Raw genomic sequence first — 17,227 nt, forward strand, 5'->3', positions numbered from 1 at the left:
CCGCTGCGCACAGAGTCGTCAGTCGAGGCAGGCGCCTTAAGATGGCGGCGGTCGCCAGGCCGGGCTCGTAGCGCCGCTATGGGGGTGTTTTACTGCCCCCTTTGCCGCCTCACCGCTTTCACGGGTCGGCGTCACCTCTACAGCGGCAGCCACCAGCAGCGGCTGCGGGAGGCGCTCGGCCGGCTGCAGGCCAAGGTGAGAGCCGGGAGCCTCCGCACTCCCGCTGCCCCTCCAGTAGCTGGGCGGAGAGCGCGGGGTGCGGAGCCGGCCGTCGAGCTGGAGGGGGCGGGGAGCCAGGACGCCTGGGTTCTATCCCCACCTCTGACACCAGCTCGCGGCTTGACCTGGGGTGAGTCACGCCTCCCCATCAGGAAAGATGAGGCTCATAGATTGCCGATCTGTCCAGCACGCTAAATGCGAGATAATAGAGGTGATCGGGCTTCACACCGCTCGTCTTTGGTGGTAACTAAGTCAGCATTTCCCAGAGCATGGGGCTGTGAGCCTCTGGGGTGGGAGACCCGCCACAAGGGTCTAACCAGACACTGCCGTTCTCCCTTAGCCCACCTTTCTGAGTTTTTTTAAAGTAAGTTTCTAACTTTTCCAATTGCAAAGAAAAGATCCGAAATGTGAAGCGAGTGTAAATGCTGCAGAGATGTCCAACGGAGTTTTGCTATCCAAGCCACTAGCTCTGAGGTGTGACCAGCCCTCTTCATTTCAATGGCTACTAACGCCAATGTCAGTCGATGGCTAAGGCTGTGCCACTGGCAAGTGAACGACAAAACTTTTGTCTTTGAGGTGTTAAAAAAAAAAAAAAGCCACACCCCTCGAAGGACAAACGTTTTGCTAATGACAAGCGCCAGTGTGAAAAGTGCTTTGTCAGCAGGAGCACTCTCCTGCCGATAAAGCTAACTCTGCTCATTGGGAGTGGAAGTCTTTTGTCGGCAAGCCGACAAACAGCAACTACACTATGAGACTTTTGGCACCAGGGCTGTAGCGACACTTCCAGGGTCACTAAAAGCTGTGTAGTGTAGACATAGCCTCAGTCTTCACTGGGGGAAAAAAGTGTGTTTTTACGTTGAGATAGCTATGTCGATATAAAAGCCTACTGGAGACATCAGTAGTTTTTATCTGGATGTAGTTAGTTGATGTAAATCCAACGTGGAGGATATAAGGTTGACATTGATGTAAAAACTACTTGGGCCTTGTCACTACTTGTTTACATAGAGATAGCTAACGTGAGATACCTGTCTCTATGTAAACAACAGCTTTTTCTACAGTGAAGACAAAGCCTAAACATCAACATTAATTATTTTACTACTCATGAAAGCATGTGGGAAAGGAGAGGATAATTAATATTACAAAAATCTGCATTAGTGTTTACTAAAGTGTATGTGGGAAGGAGAGATGAGAGTTCAGAAGACTAGCTGGGTGGAGGAGCATGAGCCAAAGATGTATACAATAAGAGGCATAGCCCATTTCAAGCACATGATGGGATTGTAGGGGCCATGATTAATTTCATTTTTTTTTAAGAGACCCAGCTTTCAAAAAATTGGTAAACAGCAGCTAATTCACCTCTCTTCCCTCCTTCAATCAGGTGCAGTTGGCTCGGAAGATGATTAAAAATGCAGTGGTTGTGAAGTATGAGGCAGGGGAGCATGAACAACTCTTCTGGTGTCTCTGCTGCAAGCAGGAGGTGAAAAGGCACCTGAGCCATGGGAGCCTGACAGTGCTGCATGGGGGACTTCTGCAGCACATGGCCAGGTAGGGTGTCCACAAACCTATCTGCATCCTGGGGGATGTTATGTTGTTTAATAATACTTTGTATGTGCACAGCCCCTCAACTCTGAGGCACAGAGATGAAGTGACATGCTTCAAATCATATAGTGAATCAGTGGCAGAGCTGGCAATAAAACCAAGGAGTTAGCAACTAGATCCCTGCAGTAACCAATTAGATATGCTTGTGTAGGACAAGAAGTTAACATAATTTCAGTTCTACTGAAGTTTCTGACAGCCCTTAGTTTTTATTTCTCCCTTACCACTGACTTGCCATGTGATTTTGGGCAAGTCACTTCCCTTCTGTTTACTTCCATGATCTTCCGTGGAGGTTGTGAGAACTAATGCTAAAGTGTTTGATGCAAGTTGCTTAACATGTACAGCTTTCTTAATTTGTCCACTCCAGAAGTAAATAACTAAAGAAAACACACCCAAGATGGTCTTCAGTGTATATTTCTAAAATGTGTACAACCTTATTTACATATAGAATCTACATTAAGTGCCTCCTGGGGGGCACATGATGACAATTCAGATATGGAAGTGTTGATCTTAAAGAAAACCCACTGCTTAAAATCTAGTTACTCTAACACAACATAACTTTAAACTAGTAATTTAGGTGACTCCTAACTCTTCTGGTATTATTATCCACCAATAATATTTTAATGGTAGGTCTGTATAATATTGTACTTCTAAAAAAAAAAAAAAAAAAAAAATTACCAAAATGAGGTGCAAGGTCTGTATAGCGGTGGTGAGATAACACTTTGCTGTTCCATAAATCTTTCCTTGTTAAAGTGTGGTTGCTCAGAGACAGCTTTCATTAGCTTTTGTATGGACTAAATTTGTGAGATATAGGAAGAAGAAATGCTCACACTCTACAGCGATGATCAGGATACAACTATCAAGGGAGACAGATGTGCTGTGTGCGTCTTTCAAGGCTTCTGTGACTCTGCCAAAATTCTGCATCGGAGAAGGACATGAACCAAACACCAGATTTTAGTGGTGTGTGATGCCCAAACAGACCTTTGAATATGGACTTTGTTACTGATCTTTTAAACAGGCTAAACCCTAAAATTGGGGTTGCACAAAATACACTTTGCTTTTTCATGTTGCTTTAATGAGCAATGAAAACCAGTACCTGTAGTGCTACAGCATATCTTACCTGCTTCCAATATCCGTTTATCTTGGTATCCTTACCTCTCTAGTTTTTGTCACATAGCCATGGGCAACCCAAAAAGCTGCTCTATCTGTTTGAGATAAGCTGTTAACGAGACATGTATGCCAGTTATTAATCACGTGCTCTCTACTTAGTTTAGATTGGGAGCTCAGGCTTTAAGTGATTTAATCAAACTTGATTTTATTCTTTTTTTCTTTTAAAGCCTGGAGCATAAAAAAGAAGCCAACAAGTTCTGGTGGGAGAACAAAGCAGAAGCGAAATTAAAGCAGCAGTTTCTGATTTCCCCTGAGGACTATGAACGGTATGTAGGCGCCTTGTCTGTTTCTTTGCTTAGGGGTATAGAATTTGCTACATTAGATCCAACTATTGATTCAAAATTCTTTGGAACAGAGATGTTTTAGTGTGTGTATTTGTGGTGTTGTATAAATAAATAATTAGCCTAGACTCCTGCTTCGAGCAACAACCAATATCTGATACCATCATCCCCTGCACCTGGCTAGTTACATTGTGCTAGGGATGATTTTCTGACTTCCCCAAGTGATCACCTCACTTTGTCAAGCATAAGATTAGCTCAACCTCTATTAGCATAATTATAAAAAAAGCTGAGTCATAAGATTATCCAGTCCTGTGTTTATTCCAGTCATATATACATTGCAAAATTTTAGCATTCATCATGGCTTATCTTCTATGGGCTTTACAACCAGTAACTCATTAATCCTTGCAGGGTCCCTGCAAATGTAAGCCTTTTATCCCTCTCTTACAAATAGGGAAACTAAGGCACGGAGAATCAGTGTCAGAGGTTGAGGTAGAAATTCAGGTGTTCCCAGCTCCCAGCAGTTCAGCTGTCAGACTAAATCATGCCACAAAAGTGACTGATCTCTCAAATATTCTTTCAGGTTCAAATCCTCACTTGTCAAAGCTCTGGATGCTTACGAAGAAAAAGAGGATGAGGTCATTAAAGAGGTGAACAGAGATGCCCTAGGTGTGCTTTACCTGACTTACCTGTTTGCTTTGCCTTTTGTCCTCATCCTATTTCTTGCTTTGTTCAATTCCAGATGGCATCCCATATCCGAGAAGTGGAGCAGAGCAGACAGGAAATGGTACATGCTGTCTTAGAGGTTTGTTTTCCCAGGATGCACCTGAGCAGTATCCAGCAAATGATTGATTGTTTCCACAAGCCCTCTGAGTTCTTATAGATGGCTATTTTCTGCATTGAGTCTTATGTTAAAACTACATACAATTTACGTCTAATAACTTGTTCTTTCACCTACCAGTGGGGAGGTTCTGATGTGACAATTGATAGGACTGCTGCTCTGTGATTGCAAATCTCTGGCTTAATTCAGATGTGGTTATCAGTCTTACAAATAGTGCGGTGCTTATGTTTGAATGATCACTGTGACTGAAATCTTCTTATCCTTGCTAGTTATTCTAGGATAGGGTTGGACGTGGGTGACCGAGAAGGAATCTGGAATAAAATGTACTATTATACCTGCACTGTGGAAAACTACAAGGAGTCCGATGGCACCTTAAAGACTAACAGATTTATTTGGGCATAAGCTTTCGTGGGTAAAAAACCTCACTTCTTCAGATGCATTTTTACCCATGAAAGCTTATGCCTTAGTCTTTAAGGTGCCACCGGACTCCTTGTTGTTTTTGTGGATAGAGACTAACACGGCTACCCTCTGATACTTGTGGAAAACTAGACACTTAAATACCCTTGTTTATAAGATACTAGTATGTATATTACCTTCATGCATTGCATTCTCTAAAGAAGCACCTGGAACCAGATATATCCTCTTGCTGGGAATTCAGCCTTGCATTTTCAGGGGATGGAATCCGTTAGGCCTTTTGACTATACTCAAACAAAACAGGTAAAGTTATTGGCCCTTATATATCTTTAAAAAGTGCAAAATTTGTCTGACTCCATAGAAAGGGCATTGTGGTGTTGTAGATTCACTCAATGACTCCAGTTCAAATTGCTCTATTTACAGATTTAAAAGATTGCACTTTATTACTGTGGGTGCTGCAAGCTCCTGGGTTCCTTAAGTAAGTCTGGCTCCATCCTCATCAGTAATAAATATTCTGCAATTTGAATCTAGCTTACAATTCTATTGGTGATTCACAAGCCATTGAAAAGACAGCTCACTCTCCGTATTTGTTTTCTCTTGCTAGCACTGCAGAGCCAGGGCAAACAAAAAAAAACTTTAGTATCTACACTGAAAATTCCCGTTTTCCTTGCCTCCAGAATATAAACATGAATGTATGATTGCAGTAGGTGTCTCATAAAACAGGAAGGGCCTTACTGTTGAATACCAGAAAAAAAAATTATTTTTCCTGAATCAAACTCAGCCTCAAACAGGGACAGAATTTTGTGATGAATCATCTGCCTTCAGTACACCTGGAGGGCATAAAAGGTAAGAAATTTGCCTTTTATATCATCGTGCGTGTCCCCTCTGCTTAGGAGTTTTGAATTTGGTGAAATGATGAATAGCAATTATCTAGACAGTTACTACACTGTTTCCCTGGCCAGTATGATTATTGTTATCACTGTACTATCTGTTACTTACCTGTACCATTTCTCTGGGTTAAAACAGTTCTCAAGAGCAGCAGCAGGCACCTTCAGCCATCTGCAAACCCCTAGTGGGCACATTAATTTTTCCTTCAGTATCGTAGAACAAACAATTAATGTTACCCTTTCTGAAAAGGTGGATAATGTCCTGCCTCCAAAAGGGTGTTTTAGGGACTAAACTTTGCAAAGAGTTAGACTGACAGAGTGCTTTATAAATGCTAATTATTGTTAGCTGCTGCTGCTGCTGAATTTCCTCTCCTCCTCCCCATTAAAAATCTCCAAACCTGAACACACTAATTGAAGTATTTATGCCTCACCTGTGTCCCAGAACTTTTATTTAACAATTCCATGGTGTAGGTTGAAAAACATTTGCTCTCTTGCTGTTCTCTGGATACCAAATGCCTCATCTGACAAGCTATTTTGGCTCCTGTGTTCTAGTGACATCACCATCATCACAGAAGAGCAGCTTGGTCCAAGTATGATTCAGAAAACACCTGATTTAGACTGGATGGAAGGAAACCATGCTCTGACTTTTATTGGCCACCAGGTAAGGTTGGGGAGGGGCTTACAGAGTCACTTTCCGTTTTTAATGGGTACTTGTATTTCAGATCGTAGCTAATGGAATTCATACTTTTAGCATTTAATAAGAATCAGATTTATGGTTTGTAGGCTTCCCCAATGGCATAGCTACTGAGAAAGCAACCCAATGGATTTCAGGAACTGAGTGGGCAAAAAACTCTCAGCCCTGAAACATGGGACTTTTGTTTCACTAACTGAATGTTTCCTAAAAGAAATGCACTGAAAATGATAGATCCCTAGCACAGGCTAATCTGTTAGATGGGGATAGAGAAAAAGACCCTTACCCTCTTTGTTTATCTTTATTGCAAAGTTTCATTGGGGAAGGGAATTTCAAATGGAATTCGCACTCCCATGAGCTACTATTTTCAATTAGGTTCCCCTTGTCTATTTGTCCATACTTGAAGATCTGTGCAATCCAATAGTTTATTAACTGTTACAGTTTTTTAGCGTCTTTCTGCTGTGGTAGTACAAAGTTACAATAAAAGTTGCTCTTTTTAATCATCCAGTTCTAATTGGGATTTTCTTAATTTTTTGAAAACAGGAATCAGAAGGGAAGGGAAATGTTCACACAGGTACATGTTTAATTGTTGCCAGGGTTTCACATTTACAACCTTATCAAACATTTCTGGGCTGAACCCAGCAGACTGCAAAGTAACTTTAAAACATAAAATTATGGCAAGAGTGAGAATTGTTAACTATTTTACTATTTCAGACTGATTTTAGGTATTAGAATTGGGTGGAGCAAAATCAGGCTTATAATGGAAACTCCTTTGAAACTAACTGTATGGTTGCAAAGTATGAACTGTAATGGCTCTTAGCTGTGAAAATTAAGAGGCATAGTCCTTTATTTTCTCCACAAAGGAGGAAGCACAAAGGATAGTACTTCCAGGAGAAGCTATTTCACCACTGATTTGTTAGGGAAATTATGCAGAAATTTTGGGGTACTTTTCCCATCCTCTCCCCCTGGGTTTGTATTTAGGGTTATTTCAGTAGCCAAGCACATTCCCTATTACCTCCTAGGTGCCAAACCTCCCTGGCTGCTGCAGGATGAAGAGGAGTTTGGAAGTAAACAGCAGATTGGACCGTCATATGAGGAATTTCTCAAAGAAAGTGAGTGGCTTTGGATATTACTACTTGAATATATTGAGGTGAGGTCTAGTTTTTTTAATTCTGGTTTTATTTAAAAAGCAAATCACTATACATAGAATGAAGTGTCTACTACAAAGTCAGTATGACTTTGTGTATAAGACTTCAGTGGTGCAGGGTAGATGAGGTACATTAAACTCTGCATAGAGGCTAGGTAATGATGATTTTCTGATAATCCTGGAGATGAATTCCAGTTAGTCCGACTCTAGTAAGAAAAAACAAACAAAAAAACCCACCCTACCTATTCAGACAGACTCATTCTCCCAACCATTTTTTCCTATAACTTTACCTAAAATATTTGATAGAACCTCTTCACTCTCTCTGAACTAATGATTCTTAGAGGAGAAGCAGAAGCTGAAAAAGCTTCCAGCAGATCGTGTTGGTGCCAACTTTGATCACACCTCTCAGACAGGTGAAGGCTGGCTTCCCTCCTTTGGACGGGTCTGGAATCATGGCAGGAGGTGGCAATCCAGGTAAGCATCTACCTCTGATGGGCTGACAAATTCGAGAGCTAGGGTTCCTTGTATGTATACAATGTTGGCAATTTGTAGGAAAGGGATTTCTCAAATGATTGTTGAGAGGGGTAGTAATGGATTTTAAACAGATGTCTTGCTGCAAGTAGTGGAAGGTAGTTAATGCTCAATGTAAAGCCTGGGATCTGTCAAATTCTATTGCTGAAATCTCTCACACACCACCTTTAAACAAAGTCATGTCTCTGCTGCAGCAATATGGTGTTCACCACTTTAAGTAAAACACTGCCTTATATCATGTGACTCCTATTCTCAAGAAGCTGCAATTTGTATAAATTGACAGTTGTAGGTGTAGTGGGGTATCACAGGCTGACGTTCACTATAAAGTACTGATTTAGATTTGGGAACAACACTACTGAATTACAGGGGGTGCTGTTTGCCATAGCTACCTGAACAGTAGAAACATCCTTATGAAATATTTAGACTATAATAACTAATGCCCCCACCTGAAAGTGCATAGAGGTGGGCATCTATGATAACTGCTGTTCTGTAATGCTGATTATAGTATATTTCCTAGCATGTTGCATTCTCCAAACTGACTTTCATTTTTTTTAAGACATCAGTTCAAAGCTGAATCCATCAAAGAAAGAGACAGTCAAAGGAAGACCCGAAAAAGACCAAAATCTGAGCTTCAATGAAAGAGCACCCACGTCCTCATATTTAATGTACAAAGTGTGTAACTTTTGACACTGTCAGTGCTGTTATATTTACCAGAGTGTACAATCCACCTGTATAGAAAACATGAACTTGAACTAATTTTGCTTATCTACCTTTATTAAAACTACTAGTAGTAGTGGGACTTCAGTATGCTGTCCTACAGCATAGATGAAAAGGAGTCCAAGGCTTCTTTGGCCAGAGCTATCAGCACCATACTGTTAAGAAGCATGAGGCTTTTTTTAACTCCATCTCTCCCCCTTAATAAGCAAACAAAAATGAACTCAACAATTTTATTGTATACATTTACATAAGAAATAGTGCAGAGGTGACTGGAAAACCTGCAAAGCAAAAAGTAGTGAGTTAGTCAATCAGTTATGTGGAACTCATCTAATAAAATCTGTCTTACTGCAACACTTGTGATGTGAAAGAAAAGTCCTCCAACAACTCTGACATTTTTAATGAAGTGATCTTTATATATATATATATATATATATAAAGAAGAGTTTGGATGGTTGGTTGTTAGCTATCGGCCACCTAGCAAATTCCAGAGAGGCCTTAATAAGAAGGCAACCATGGGACTAAAAAGCACAGAGTGAGCCTAGCAGAAATGATCTATCCCATCTTCTCAAATATCCATTACTATTTAACAGCACAACCTCTAATTTATTTCATGGGCAGGCAATAATTCAGTTCTAGTGGTTTCAGCACTATATAGCTGTTGTTTTTACTCTATTTAGAAGTAGATTCCTAATATCAGGGATTCCACAAGGCACTGGAGGAGTCCACCATGAGGAATTCACATGAGGATTTTGACTAGCAGTTCTATTAACCATGTGTACATCAGAGGGGAAGGGATACCTGCAACTCTAGAATTTCAATAGCACCTCACTTCAAGCATCTTCCCCACCAGCAGGTGCATCTCCACCCTTTGTATTTCTGGTGTAAATCACTTGGGCTCGGTGCTTGGACACAAGTTTGATCAAACCTACAAAGGAAGCAGAAAACATTTATGAAAATGTGCAGAATCTTTAAGAGCTTAAGACAGCATTTAAATAACAGAATTAGATTGAAATAAGTGTTCCACTGTGCCTTCTACACCAGGAACACTGAAATAAATTCCTATTGAGGCCCCTGGCAACCAGAGTCAAAGGTCCTGTCTAGAACACAGTAGTCCCAACAGGAAATGTTTTGTAGGATAGCAGGACTTTAGCATGATCCAGGAACAGTTACCATTGCAAAACTGAGCCAGGTTTTCAGTTGTCAGTAATGTGCACCAAATTATTAAGGTGAGGCCAGTAGACACAAACCTAGATAGATATAGATATCTATATATATTTTCTAAAAGGACTCATAGGGATGATTATAGCAAGCAGGAGGCTCTGGGGAGCAGCTCCAAGGTAGAGGGCAGGAAGGGGACCTGAAGTGCACAGCACTTTATAGCAGGCTGGGCGGCCGGTGCAGCTTAGAGGAAACTTAGGTTGTCAGCAGACCTGGCTACATAGTCATCTCCTGACACTATTTTCCACAGCATCCATAATTTTTTGCATTATATTTAAAAATATTATGAAAACACGTAACTTGTGTAGGAACAGATTACATTAATTCTGATGTGGTCTTATAGAGAGATTAAAATGCCAAGTAAAATATTAGACTGATAAGGAAAGAAAGGAGACTTAAGATTTTAAAAAACTTAAAATGCTCGTTATTGAACTCCTTTGTATACAAGCTACCTGCAAACAGATTTGTACCGAATCAATCACCAACAAATAAGGGGATAAAAGAATACATCTAGTTTGAGGGCTCCCAATCCACAGTTCAGTGTGTTTTTACCTTTGCTGAGCAGTTCTTGGAGGGCAGCCCTTGCTAAAGATCCTCGAATCTTCAACCTTTCAGAGACTACAGCTGGCGTGATGAGCTTGTAGTTGGGCACTTCTTTGCACAGTTTATCATAAGTAGCCTTATCAAACAAAACAAGGTTGTTCAGCTTGTCTCTTACTTTCCCCTTGGACCACTTCTACAAGAAGAAAAAGGGGGAACATCACCATCAAAGACACAACACAAATACCCTCTCAATGAAAGCTCTGCCATGATTAGCATTTCCTCCATGACCACCTAATGCAAGCTTGTTGCTCAGATGAGCACCAATTATAGACACCTATTCACCATGTTATCAGCACTGATCCATTAGCACCATGCTCCAACATGCACAATAGGGCCTTTTCTACACTACCACAAAATGAAAATTCCAGAGCAGGCAGCAATCAGGTATGTTTACCACTATTACTCAATCATACTGTGTTAAGCCACTTGAGGGTCTGCTCAGTACTATCAATGCTGCATCAGTAAGTCATCCCCAAAAGTGGCAAAGTGTAAATTGAAACTAACATTTGCTTCTTTGTGATGTATAAAGCAGGACTAAACTTCCCACCCAACCAGCTCAATTTTCACATTTGAAATTCAGGCGTTAGCTACCTTGTAACAGCATGGGACATCCCAAAATTAGTAGGATTATGCTGTAAAGTATCAGAGGGGTAGCCGTGTTAGTCTGGATCTGTAAAAAGAAACAGAGTCTCGTGGCACCTTTAAGACTAACAGACATCTGTTAGTCTTAAAGGTGCCACAAGACACACTGTTGCTTTTTAGGATTATGATGTTATACTTACCAAGGAAGTGAAACGGTCTTCGGTGTTGAAAAGTCTTTTAGATCACCTTTATATTAACGGGGGTAGGGGGCTGCAATTTACCCCCTTGCAACTCAAAAGTATAAAGTGTTGAAGAGATACTCCTAATTTCAATAATCACATGACATTCCCTCTTAAATAATTATATCAAGTTAAAGTCCAAGGGACTATAGGGTTTACAATAACCTGCTAACATTTTTAATCAGCTTATTTCTACATGGGGTCCAAGACATACAGTTGGCAATTAGGAATTAATATAATTTATTTTAAAGCACTTCAAACATTAAAAAAACAACAACAGTTAAAAAGCTCTATGACACAGGGAAATCTCTGTTTGAAAGCCTCCCTCCCAGTCACCAAGGAGTTAGTCTGTAGTCACAACTACTGTTAAATATTGAATGGAGAAACCCTCCTATATAATTCTTAAATACGATTTACCAGTATGACTAAAGAAAGTAGAGATTTAATTATAGAACAATAATTATCTCACTGTGTGACCTTAAGCACAGTTTAGGGCTCAGCTACACAGGAAAACTGACCTTATAGCTACTGCTCTCTGCCCCCTAGACCCTTAAGGGAGAGGATACAGGCTCATCTTACAGAGGGCACACAGAGAATAATTAGTGACAAAAGTGCTCTGCTGAGTACCCAGGCCCTACTGCTGAGCACACACCCCAGAGCCCAGTGGACTCACGCACCGCAGTGCAGACTCCTACCTTTTTTTTGGCTTTACCCCCAGATTTGTTCACTGGGTCCTTGTCTTTCTTCGCGGACTTCCCCGCATCCTTCTTCTTCTTATCGTCCTTGGGGGGCTGGAGAAAGAAGAGACCGGGGGGGGGGGGGGGGGAGAGAAGGAGAGATGAAGGCAGGCGCCAGCCCTGGGAAAAATCCGCCCCCACCCGATACCGCCAGGCGCAGGCCCGTCGAGGGCGCGGGAAGAAGTTTCCCTGGCGGAGCCCCCTCTCCCCAGCTTCCACGCGGCACAGGTGAGGTCGGGCCACGCGGCCCTAACATGAGCCTTCCCCACCCGGGCGCCTGCCAACGGGCGAGAGTCCAGGACTAGGCCTCCTCGAGGGAACCGGCACCCACTTGCTCCAGCTCTCGCACAGAGAGCCCTGTCCTAGGCCAAGCCGAGGAGCTAGATCCTGGGGCTGGCTCACCATGGTGGTGGTGGTGCTGCTGCCGCTGCAAGATGTCGGACGAAAAAGGAAAAAGCCTGGGTAGGGAGTCTGGGAAACCCCGTGCTTTCACTGCACTTCCGGAGCATGTAGCAACACCGCGTCCGGGTCAACCGGAAAGAAATACGATTCCCATAATACAACGCTCCAAAATCGGAAATAATAGTCTCTCCCACAATGCACTGCGCTGCTACGTAGAACTACATCTCCCAAAGTGCCCTGAGCTGACGGGAGCCGACATGGCCATCTTCAGCGTGTACGTTGTGAACAAGGCCGGCGGCCTCATCTACCAGCTGGATCACTACGCGCCGCGATCCGAGACCGAGAAAACGTTCAGCTTCCCTTTGGACCTGGTGCTTAAGCTGCACGACGAGCGCGTGGTGGTGGCGTTCGGGCAGCGGGACAGCATCCGGGGTGGGTGTCCGGCCGGAGGCGCCAGGAGGCCTGTGGTACTGGTAGCGCCCGCCGAGGGGGCTGGTACCGGCCACGGGGGGGAGCTGTGGCCGGTAGGGGGCTGGTACCGCCCGCCGAGGGCACTGGAGGGATTGGGTGCCGGTACCGGCTGCTGGAGGGGGAGGACGGTGCCTACTAGGGGGTTGGGGCGCTGGTACCGGCCACTGGGGAGGTTCGGGGGCTGTGCTCACTGGAGAGGTGTTGGGGGGGGGGTTGTGCTTTTGGGAGATACTGGGGCACATTGGTTGTGCTTGCGGGCTGGGAAGTAGCGTCATGACACTATTTACACTTTAACGGTGGCTGTGCTAAGCCATAAATACTCTAATAGTGATTCCTCCTAAAGACAGGTCTAGAGAGGCCAGTGGTCAGGTCTGCTATTGGAGTTCCTAGTTCCGATATTCATTTGAAAGCAAATAAGCCTCAGCTCTGATTCTTCCCTTTGCTTCCTTCAGTTGGACATGCTGTGCTTTCCATCAATGGCATTGATGTGAATGGGAAATACACTGCTGACGGGAAGGAGGTGCTGGAGTACCTTGGCAACCCTACCAACTACCCCGTGTCCATCCGTTTTGGCCGGCCTCGCCTCTCCTCCAATGAGAAGCTCATGCTGGCCTCCATGTTCCACTCGTGAGTTTGCACTGGGAAGTCTAGCTCTCTGTGCCCTGGTTACCATGGCACTGATGTAGTAATGTCCACCATTTGTGAGGCACTGGCCAAACCCAGAGGAAGACACATTCCTTGCCCCCAAGAAGGTACACTTCCCAAAGACAAATTGAGGGTGGAGAAGGGACCCAGTATACACTATCATATCCCTAGTAACTTGAAGAGGCATCTTTTGTGTTAGACTTAAATAATTTCCCTTTGTTTGTGAAGGTTGTTTGCAATTGGGTCCCAGTTGTCTCCTGAGCTGGGGAGTTCTGGTATTGAGATGTTAGAAACAGACACGTTTAAACTACACTGTTTTCAGACCTTAACAGGTAAGACTTACTGATCATGTTATCCCTGTTAGTTCAGCCTTGAGGCTGTTTCTCCCTCACTCTGAAAAGACAAGTACAAATTGCTTTATTTACTCCTGGGGGGAATCTGTGCATGCTCAGAATTAATGACACCTGCAGATTTCTTTGCTTCCCTGCAGAAAAATGACTTCCTGACAGGGAAGCTGCAAGAGCAGTCACGCACCACTCCCTAGCTGTGCAGGTACATTGTTTCAGGCAGCTGGCAGAGAGGTAAATCACCACAGGGCTGGGGACACTCCAGCCAGTGGCTCCTACCCTGAGCCAGGATCAGCTGCTAGTCCTGGCTGGGCCGGAGGCAGGAGAAGACAGGACTTCCTCTTCCCCTGCAAGGAGTGGTTGGGGCTGTGTGAGACCCACCCCCAGCTGCAGGAAGCTCAGTATCCTCCCCTGCTTCCTGCCCCCATAACTCCTCAGCTGAGGGGAGAGGGGTCGCTGTACAGGGAGCTGTTCCTCCATCCACCCAACCCCTGTTGCATCTGGACCTCCCATATCTAGACACCCCTGCCAAGCCTCATCCCATACACTCAGAACCCCCCTATCCCTCCATACCCAAACCCCACCCCATTGAAACTCAACCCCTGCATCTGGAGCCCCCTGCACCCAGACCACCCCCCACTGAGCTCACTGCACTCAGACCCCTACCTTGATGAGCCCCATCCTAAGCCCCGACATCCAGACTCCCATGCCAGTGACCCCCAATTAGCTGCACCCAGACCCCCACCAAGATCCACTCCCACAGCACCCAGACCCCCTGCTCAGACTCGCACACCCAGACCCCTCCACTGAGCCCCCAACCACATTCACCTGGAAGCCCCTGCAGAGCCCCATTGCCCCTGCATCTGGAAACTCCTTCCCCCCCCCCCCCCCCCCCGGCTTGAGCCTCTGTGCATCCAGATCTCTCTTTTCCCTCCCCCCAGGGTCAGGTGCAGCCTCAACACGGAGTCTGTGTCCCCAGGGTGGGGAGGCTGCAGCGTCTTCCCCACTGCCATGCTGGAGCCTCTGCATTTATTTATTGACAAAACTTGCAGAATTTCAAAATATTGTGCGCCGAATGCCCTCAGGAGTATTTATTAGACTTGTATATTGCTGCAAAAGTACTGCTTTTGTGCTTGATCTTTATTCATATGGTATTTCTCTGAATTAGATTGTCAGTTCCTCTGGATAGAGGCCCATCAGCTCTTTGTAAATCCTTTTGTATACTTCTGGTGCTCCCTAACTGAATACTGAAATAATTGTTTTTTGCCCTTTTCTAGTGCCTTTCGTCCTAAAATGGCAAAGTACCTCACAAATATGAATTAACCCGCAACTGCTTACTCACCACCCAGGAATTATCCCCTTTACAGCAAGGGAAACTAGCTTGTCTTGTCTATGCCTCAATTGGCCAACATGTCTTTAAAGTCTGGAATCTAGTTGAGGAATTGCAAATAAAACCCAGCCTGTGCTTGAAGTGCAAGATTCCCCTAGAGGTGCTCAAGTGTATAGGCACGGTAGCAATGTTACAAAATATGCTCTGTGCTCTAAAAGTAAAATCGCATCCTGAATGGAGCAACAAAGAGTCCTGTGGCACCTTATAGACTCTGTCGCTTTTTTCAGATCCAGACTAACATGGCTACCCCTCTGATACTTGACACCCTGAATGGTAGCTTGCTAAAATACACTACTCAGTCATTAATCTTTCTCTATATAATTTAAACAAGGCAAGTTTTAAATATTCTTCAGATGGTGTCAGCTGCTCTCCCGTCCTTCCTGTAAATGAGGGCTTTTCAATTATATTTGGGAATATATTTCATAGTATTATTACCTTTGCAGTTTGCGTGTAGTCTATGCTAATACTTTTCATTATGGCTCCAGGGATCAAATTTGTGGTGCTTGCTGATCCACGGCAAGCTGGGATAGAGTCCCTTCTGCGAAAGATCTATGAGATTTATTCTGACTTTGCTCTGAAAAATCCTTTCTACTCACTGGAGATGCCAATCAGGTAGGGAGTAGGCAGATGATGTGTAGAATAACAAGGTACTTAGCACTTGCTCAGCTCTCCACTTTGAGAGCACTGTGCAACCATTAATACGACCCCCTTTGTGGAAGAGAAGACATACTTATTTTACGGTGGGGAAGCAGACAGGTGATTTTACTGTCTGAGGTTACTTGGACAGTGACAGAATTGGAAGCAGACCCCATGTCTTTAGCTCCCATTCCCTGAGTCTATCCACTAAAAATAAACCTAAGATTGCTGGGTTCTCTTTTGACCTGGGCTGCTGACTGGAGTTCTAGTAGCATACCTGACTACTTTGTGCCTCAAACAAAACTAGTGTCTGTGTCAATCAAAAACCTAACTTTTTGTATGATTAAACTAAATTCCATAATGAGCTTCAGCGCCGCCAAGTTCTTGGAGAAGGTCTTCCAAGGACACCAGTCTGATTCCTGTCCTCTACAAAAGGCTGGAGGAAACCTCCTCTGGAGTTGTTCCATTTGAGCAATGTGACATGCTCTCTCTTGGCAGGGCCCCTATTGCACTTTTAACCCTTATAAAAGTGGCAATTAAGCTTTGTTTTTTAAACTGTTTTGGCATGTCAAATAAGAAAGCTGAACTCACTTTGTTAATCAGTCTTTTGATTCAAAAAGTTGCCCTTAGCAGAGAATGGAATGGAAGAGAAGCTGGTGCAGGAATGGGGATGTTTTTGAGCTAACTGTTCTCTGATTAAAAACACCCGTATGTTTTGAGTTGTAGATGGAGATTGTCACCCGATTCTGATGCCTGTATTTCTGTGAATATTTCAGGTGTGAGCTGTTCGATCAGAACTTGAAACTTGCTTTGGAGGTAGCAGAAAAAGCTGGACCATTTGGACCAGGATCATAGGACTCTTCCAGTGTCAGCATGGGGCCTCTCCTCACTAGCCAGCCTTTTCAGGATCCTGTTTCTGGCTACAGCAGCAAGAGAGGAGGTCATGAGGTCCCAAACTGCTTTTATCATCTCCAGAAATGCTGCTTTATTCCATGGGTGTGGAATTCACCTTTGCTTAACAGTGAATGTTTTTATTATAGCTAAGAAAGGGTATATGTGGCTGAAGCTACGATTGCAGCTCTAATGCTGTCACTGTAACACAGAGGAAGATCAGACACAACATGGTGGTAAAACCTCAGTTATACTTCCCCCCCCCCCCTTTTTTTTTTTACGTGTGTGTGTGTGTGTGTGTGTGTGTGTATATATATATGTATGTATATATATGTATGTATATATATATATATATATTCTCTGCAGCTTTAATTTATGGCTCAGACAAATGGTTACTTTGGATGTACAAGTAATAAACATTCCCTTAAAGTATGGATAGATTAATTCTTGGACTGGATGCATTCACTCCTGCTAGAGCTAGTATGAACTAGTGAAAACATGCAGCCTGGTTGTCATGCTGGTGTTGTTTTACCATCTGAAACTATTCTAGCTTAAGCTGTGCTTTACTGTGTCCAGAA

The 17,227-nt window shown here is 43.6% G+C and overlaps 3 protein-coding genes across 6 annotated transcripts; 2 read left to right on the forward strand and 1 right to left on the reverse strand.

The window, feature by feature from the left end:
* On the forward strand, positions 1–8,527 carry CENATAC (centrosomal AT-AC splicing factor). 3 transcript variants are annotated; one of them, XM_054005837.1, is made up of 11 exons: positions 11–195; positions 1,595–1,761; positions 3,150–3,248; positions 3,844–3,910; positions 4,003–4,065; positions 5,297–5,361; positions 5,955–6,063; positions 6,637–6,667; positions 7,116–7,205; positions 7,582–7,714; positions 8,328–8,527. In XM_054005837.1, exons 1-11 carry the CDS (start codon positions 79–81, stop codon positions 8,407–8,409), a joined length of 1,023 nt encoding a protein of 340 aa, XP_053861812.1. In that variant the 5' UTR covers positions 11–78; the 3' UTR covers positions 8,410–8,527. The 3 variants fall into 3 exon arrangements, 2 of the variants coding, with proteins under 2 accessions (XP_053861813.1, XP_053861812.1); XR_008441773.1 differs by lacking the exon at positions 6,637–6,667 and having other exon boundaries at positions 1–195; positions 7,547–7,714; positions 8,328–8,417; XM_054005838.1 differs by lacking the exon at positions 8,328–8,527 and having other exon boundaries at positions 5–195; positions 7,547–7,651.
* A 177-nt stretch (positions 8,528–8,704) lies between these two features.
* Positions 8,705–12,348, reverse strand: RPS25 (ribosomal protein S25). Of its 2 annotated transcripts, none has more exons than XM_054005841.1 (5): positions 12,270–12,348; positions 11,826–11,921; positions 10,259–10,442; positions 9,318–9,413; positions 8,705–8,766 (listed from the first exon to the last, which is right to left on the reverse strand). In XM_054005841.1, exons 1-4 carry the CDS (start codon positions 12,270–12,272, stop codon positions 9,319–9,321), a joined length of 378 nt encoding a protein of 125 aa, XP_053861816.1. In that variant the 5' UTR covers positions 12,273–12,348; the 3' UTR covers positions 8,705–8,766; position 9,318. The 2 variants fall into 2 exon arrangements, with proteins under 2 accessions (XP_053861816.1, XP_053861815.1); XM_054005840.1 differs by having other exon boundaries at positions 9,287–9,413.
* Positions 12,349–12,481: 133 nt separating this feature from the next.
* Positions 12,482–16,959, forward strand: TRAPPC4 (trafficking protein particle complex subunit 4). Its single transcript, XM_054005839.1, has 5 exons — positions 12,482–12,701; positions 13,193–13,367; positions 13,614–13,717; positions 15,608–15,734; positions 16,535–16,959. Exons 1-5 carry the CDS (start codon positions 12,527–12,529, stop codon positions 16,611–16,613), a joined length of 660 nt encoding a protein of 219 aa, XP_053861814.1. The 5' UTR covers positions 12,482–12,526; the 3' UTR covers positions 16,614–16,959.
* Positions 16,960–17,227: the final 268 nt, after the last annotated feature.

The sequence above is a fragment of the Malaclemys terrapin genome, chromosome 15, assembly GCF_027887155.1.
Source record: "Malaclemys terrapin pileata isolate rMalTer1 chromosome 15, rMalTer1.hap1, whole genome shotgun sequence".
NCBI classification, from domain to species: Eukaryota; Metazoa; Chordata; order Testudines; family Emydidae; genus Malaclemys; species Malaclemys terrapin.

Coding starts and splice junctions, on each gene's coding strand:
- CENATAC (XM_054005837.1), top strand. CDS start 79: ATGGGGGTGTTTTACTGCCCCCTTTGCCGCCTCACCGCTTTCACGGGT. Junction 3,911..4,002: donor AGGATGAGGTCATTAAAGAG/GTGAACAGAGAT, acceptor GTTCAATTCCAG/ATGGCATCCCATATCCGAGA. Junction 7,206..7,581: donor TGAGGAATTTCTCAAAGAAA/GTGAGTGGCTTT, acceptor AATGATTCTTAG/AGGAGAAGCAGAAGCTGAAA.
- RPS25 (XM_054005841.1), bottom strand. Junction 10,443..11,825: donor GGGGTAAAGCCAAAAAAAAG/GTAGGAGTCTGC, acceptor TTCTTCTTGTAG/AAGTGGTCCAAGGGGAAAGT. Junction 9,414..10,258: donor CCAAGAACTGCTCAGCAAAG/GTAAAAACACAC, acceptor CTTCCTTTGTAG/GTTTGATCAAACTTGTGTCC.
- TRAPPC4 (XM_054005839.1), top strand. CDS start 12,527: ATGGCCATCTTCAGCGTGTACGTTGTGAACAAGGCCGGCGGCCTCATC. Junction 13,368..13,613: donor CTGGCCTCCATGTTCCACTC/GTGAGTTTGCAC, acceptor TTGTTTGTGAAG/GTTGTTTGCAATTGGGTCCC. Junction 15,735..16,534: donor TCACTGGAGATGCCAATCAG/GTAGGGAGTAGG, acceptor TGAATATTTCAG/GTGTGAGCTGTTCGATCAGA.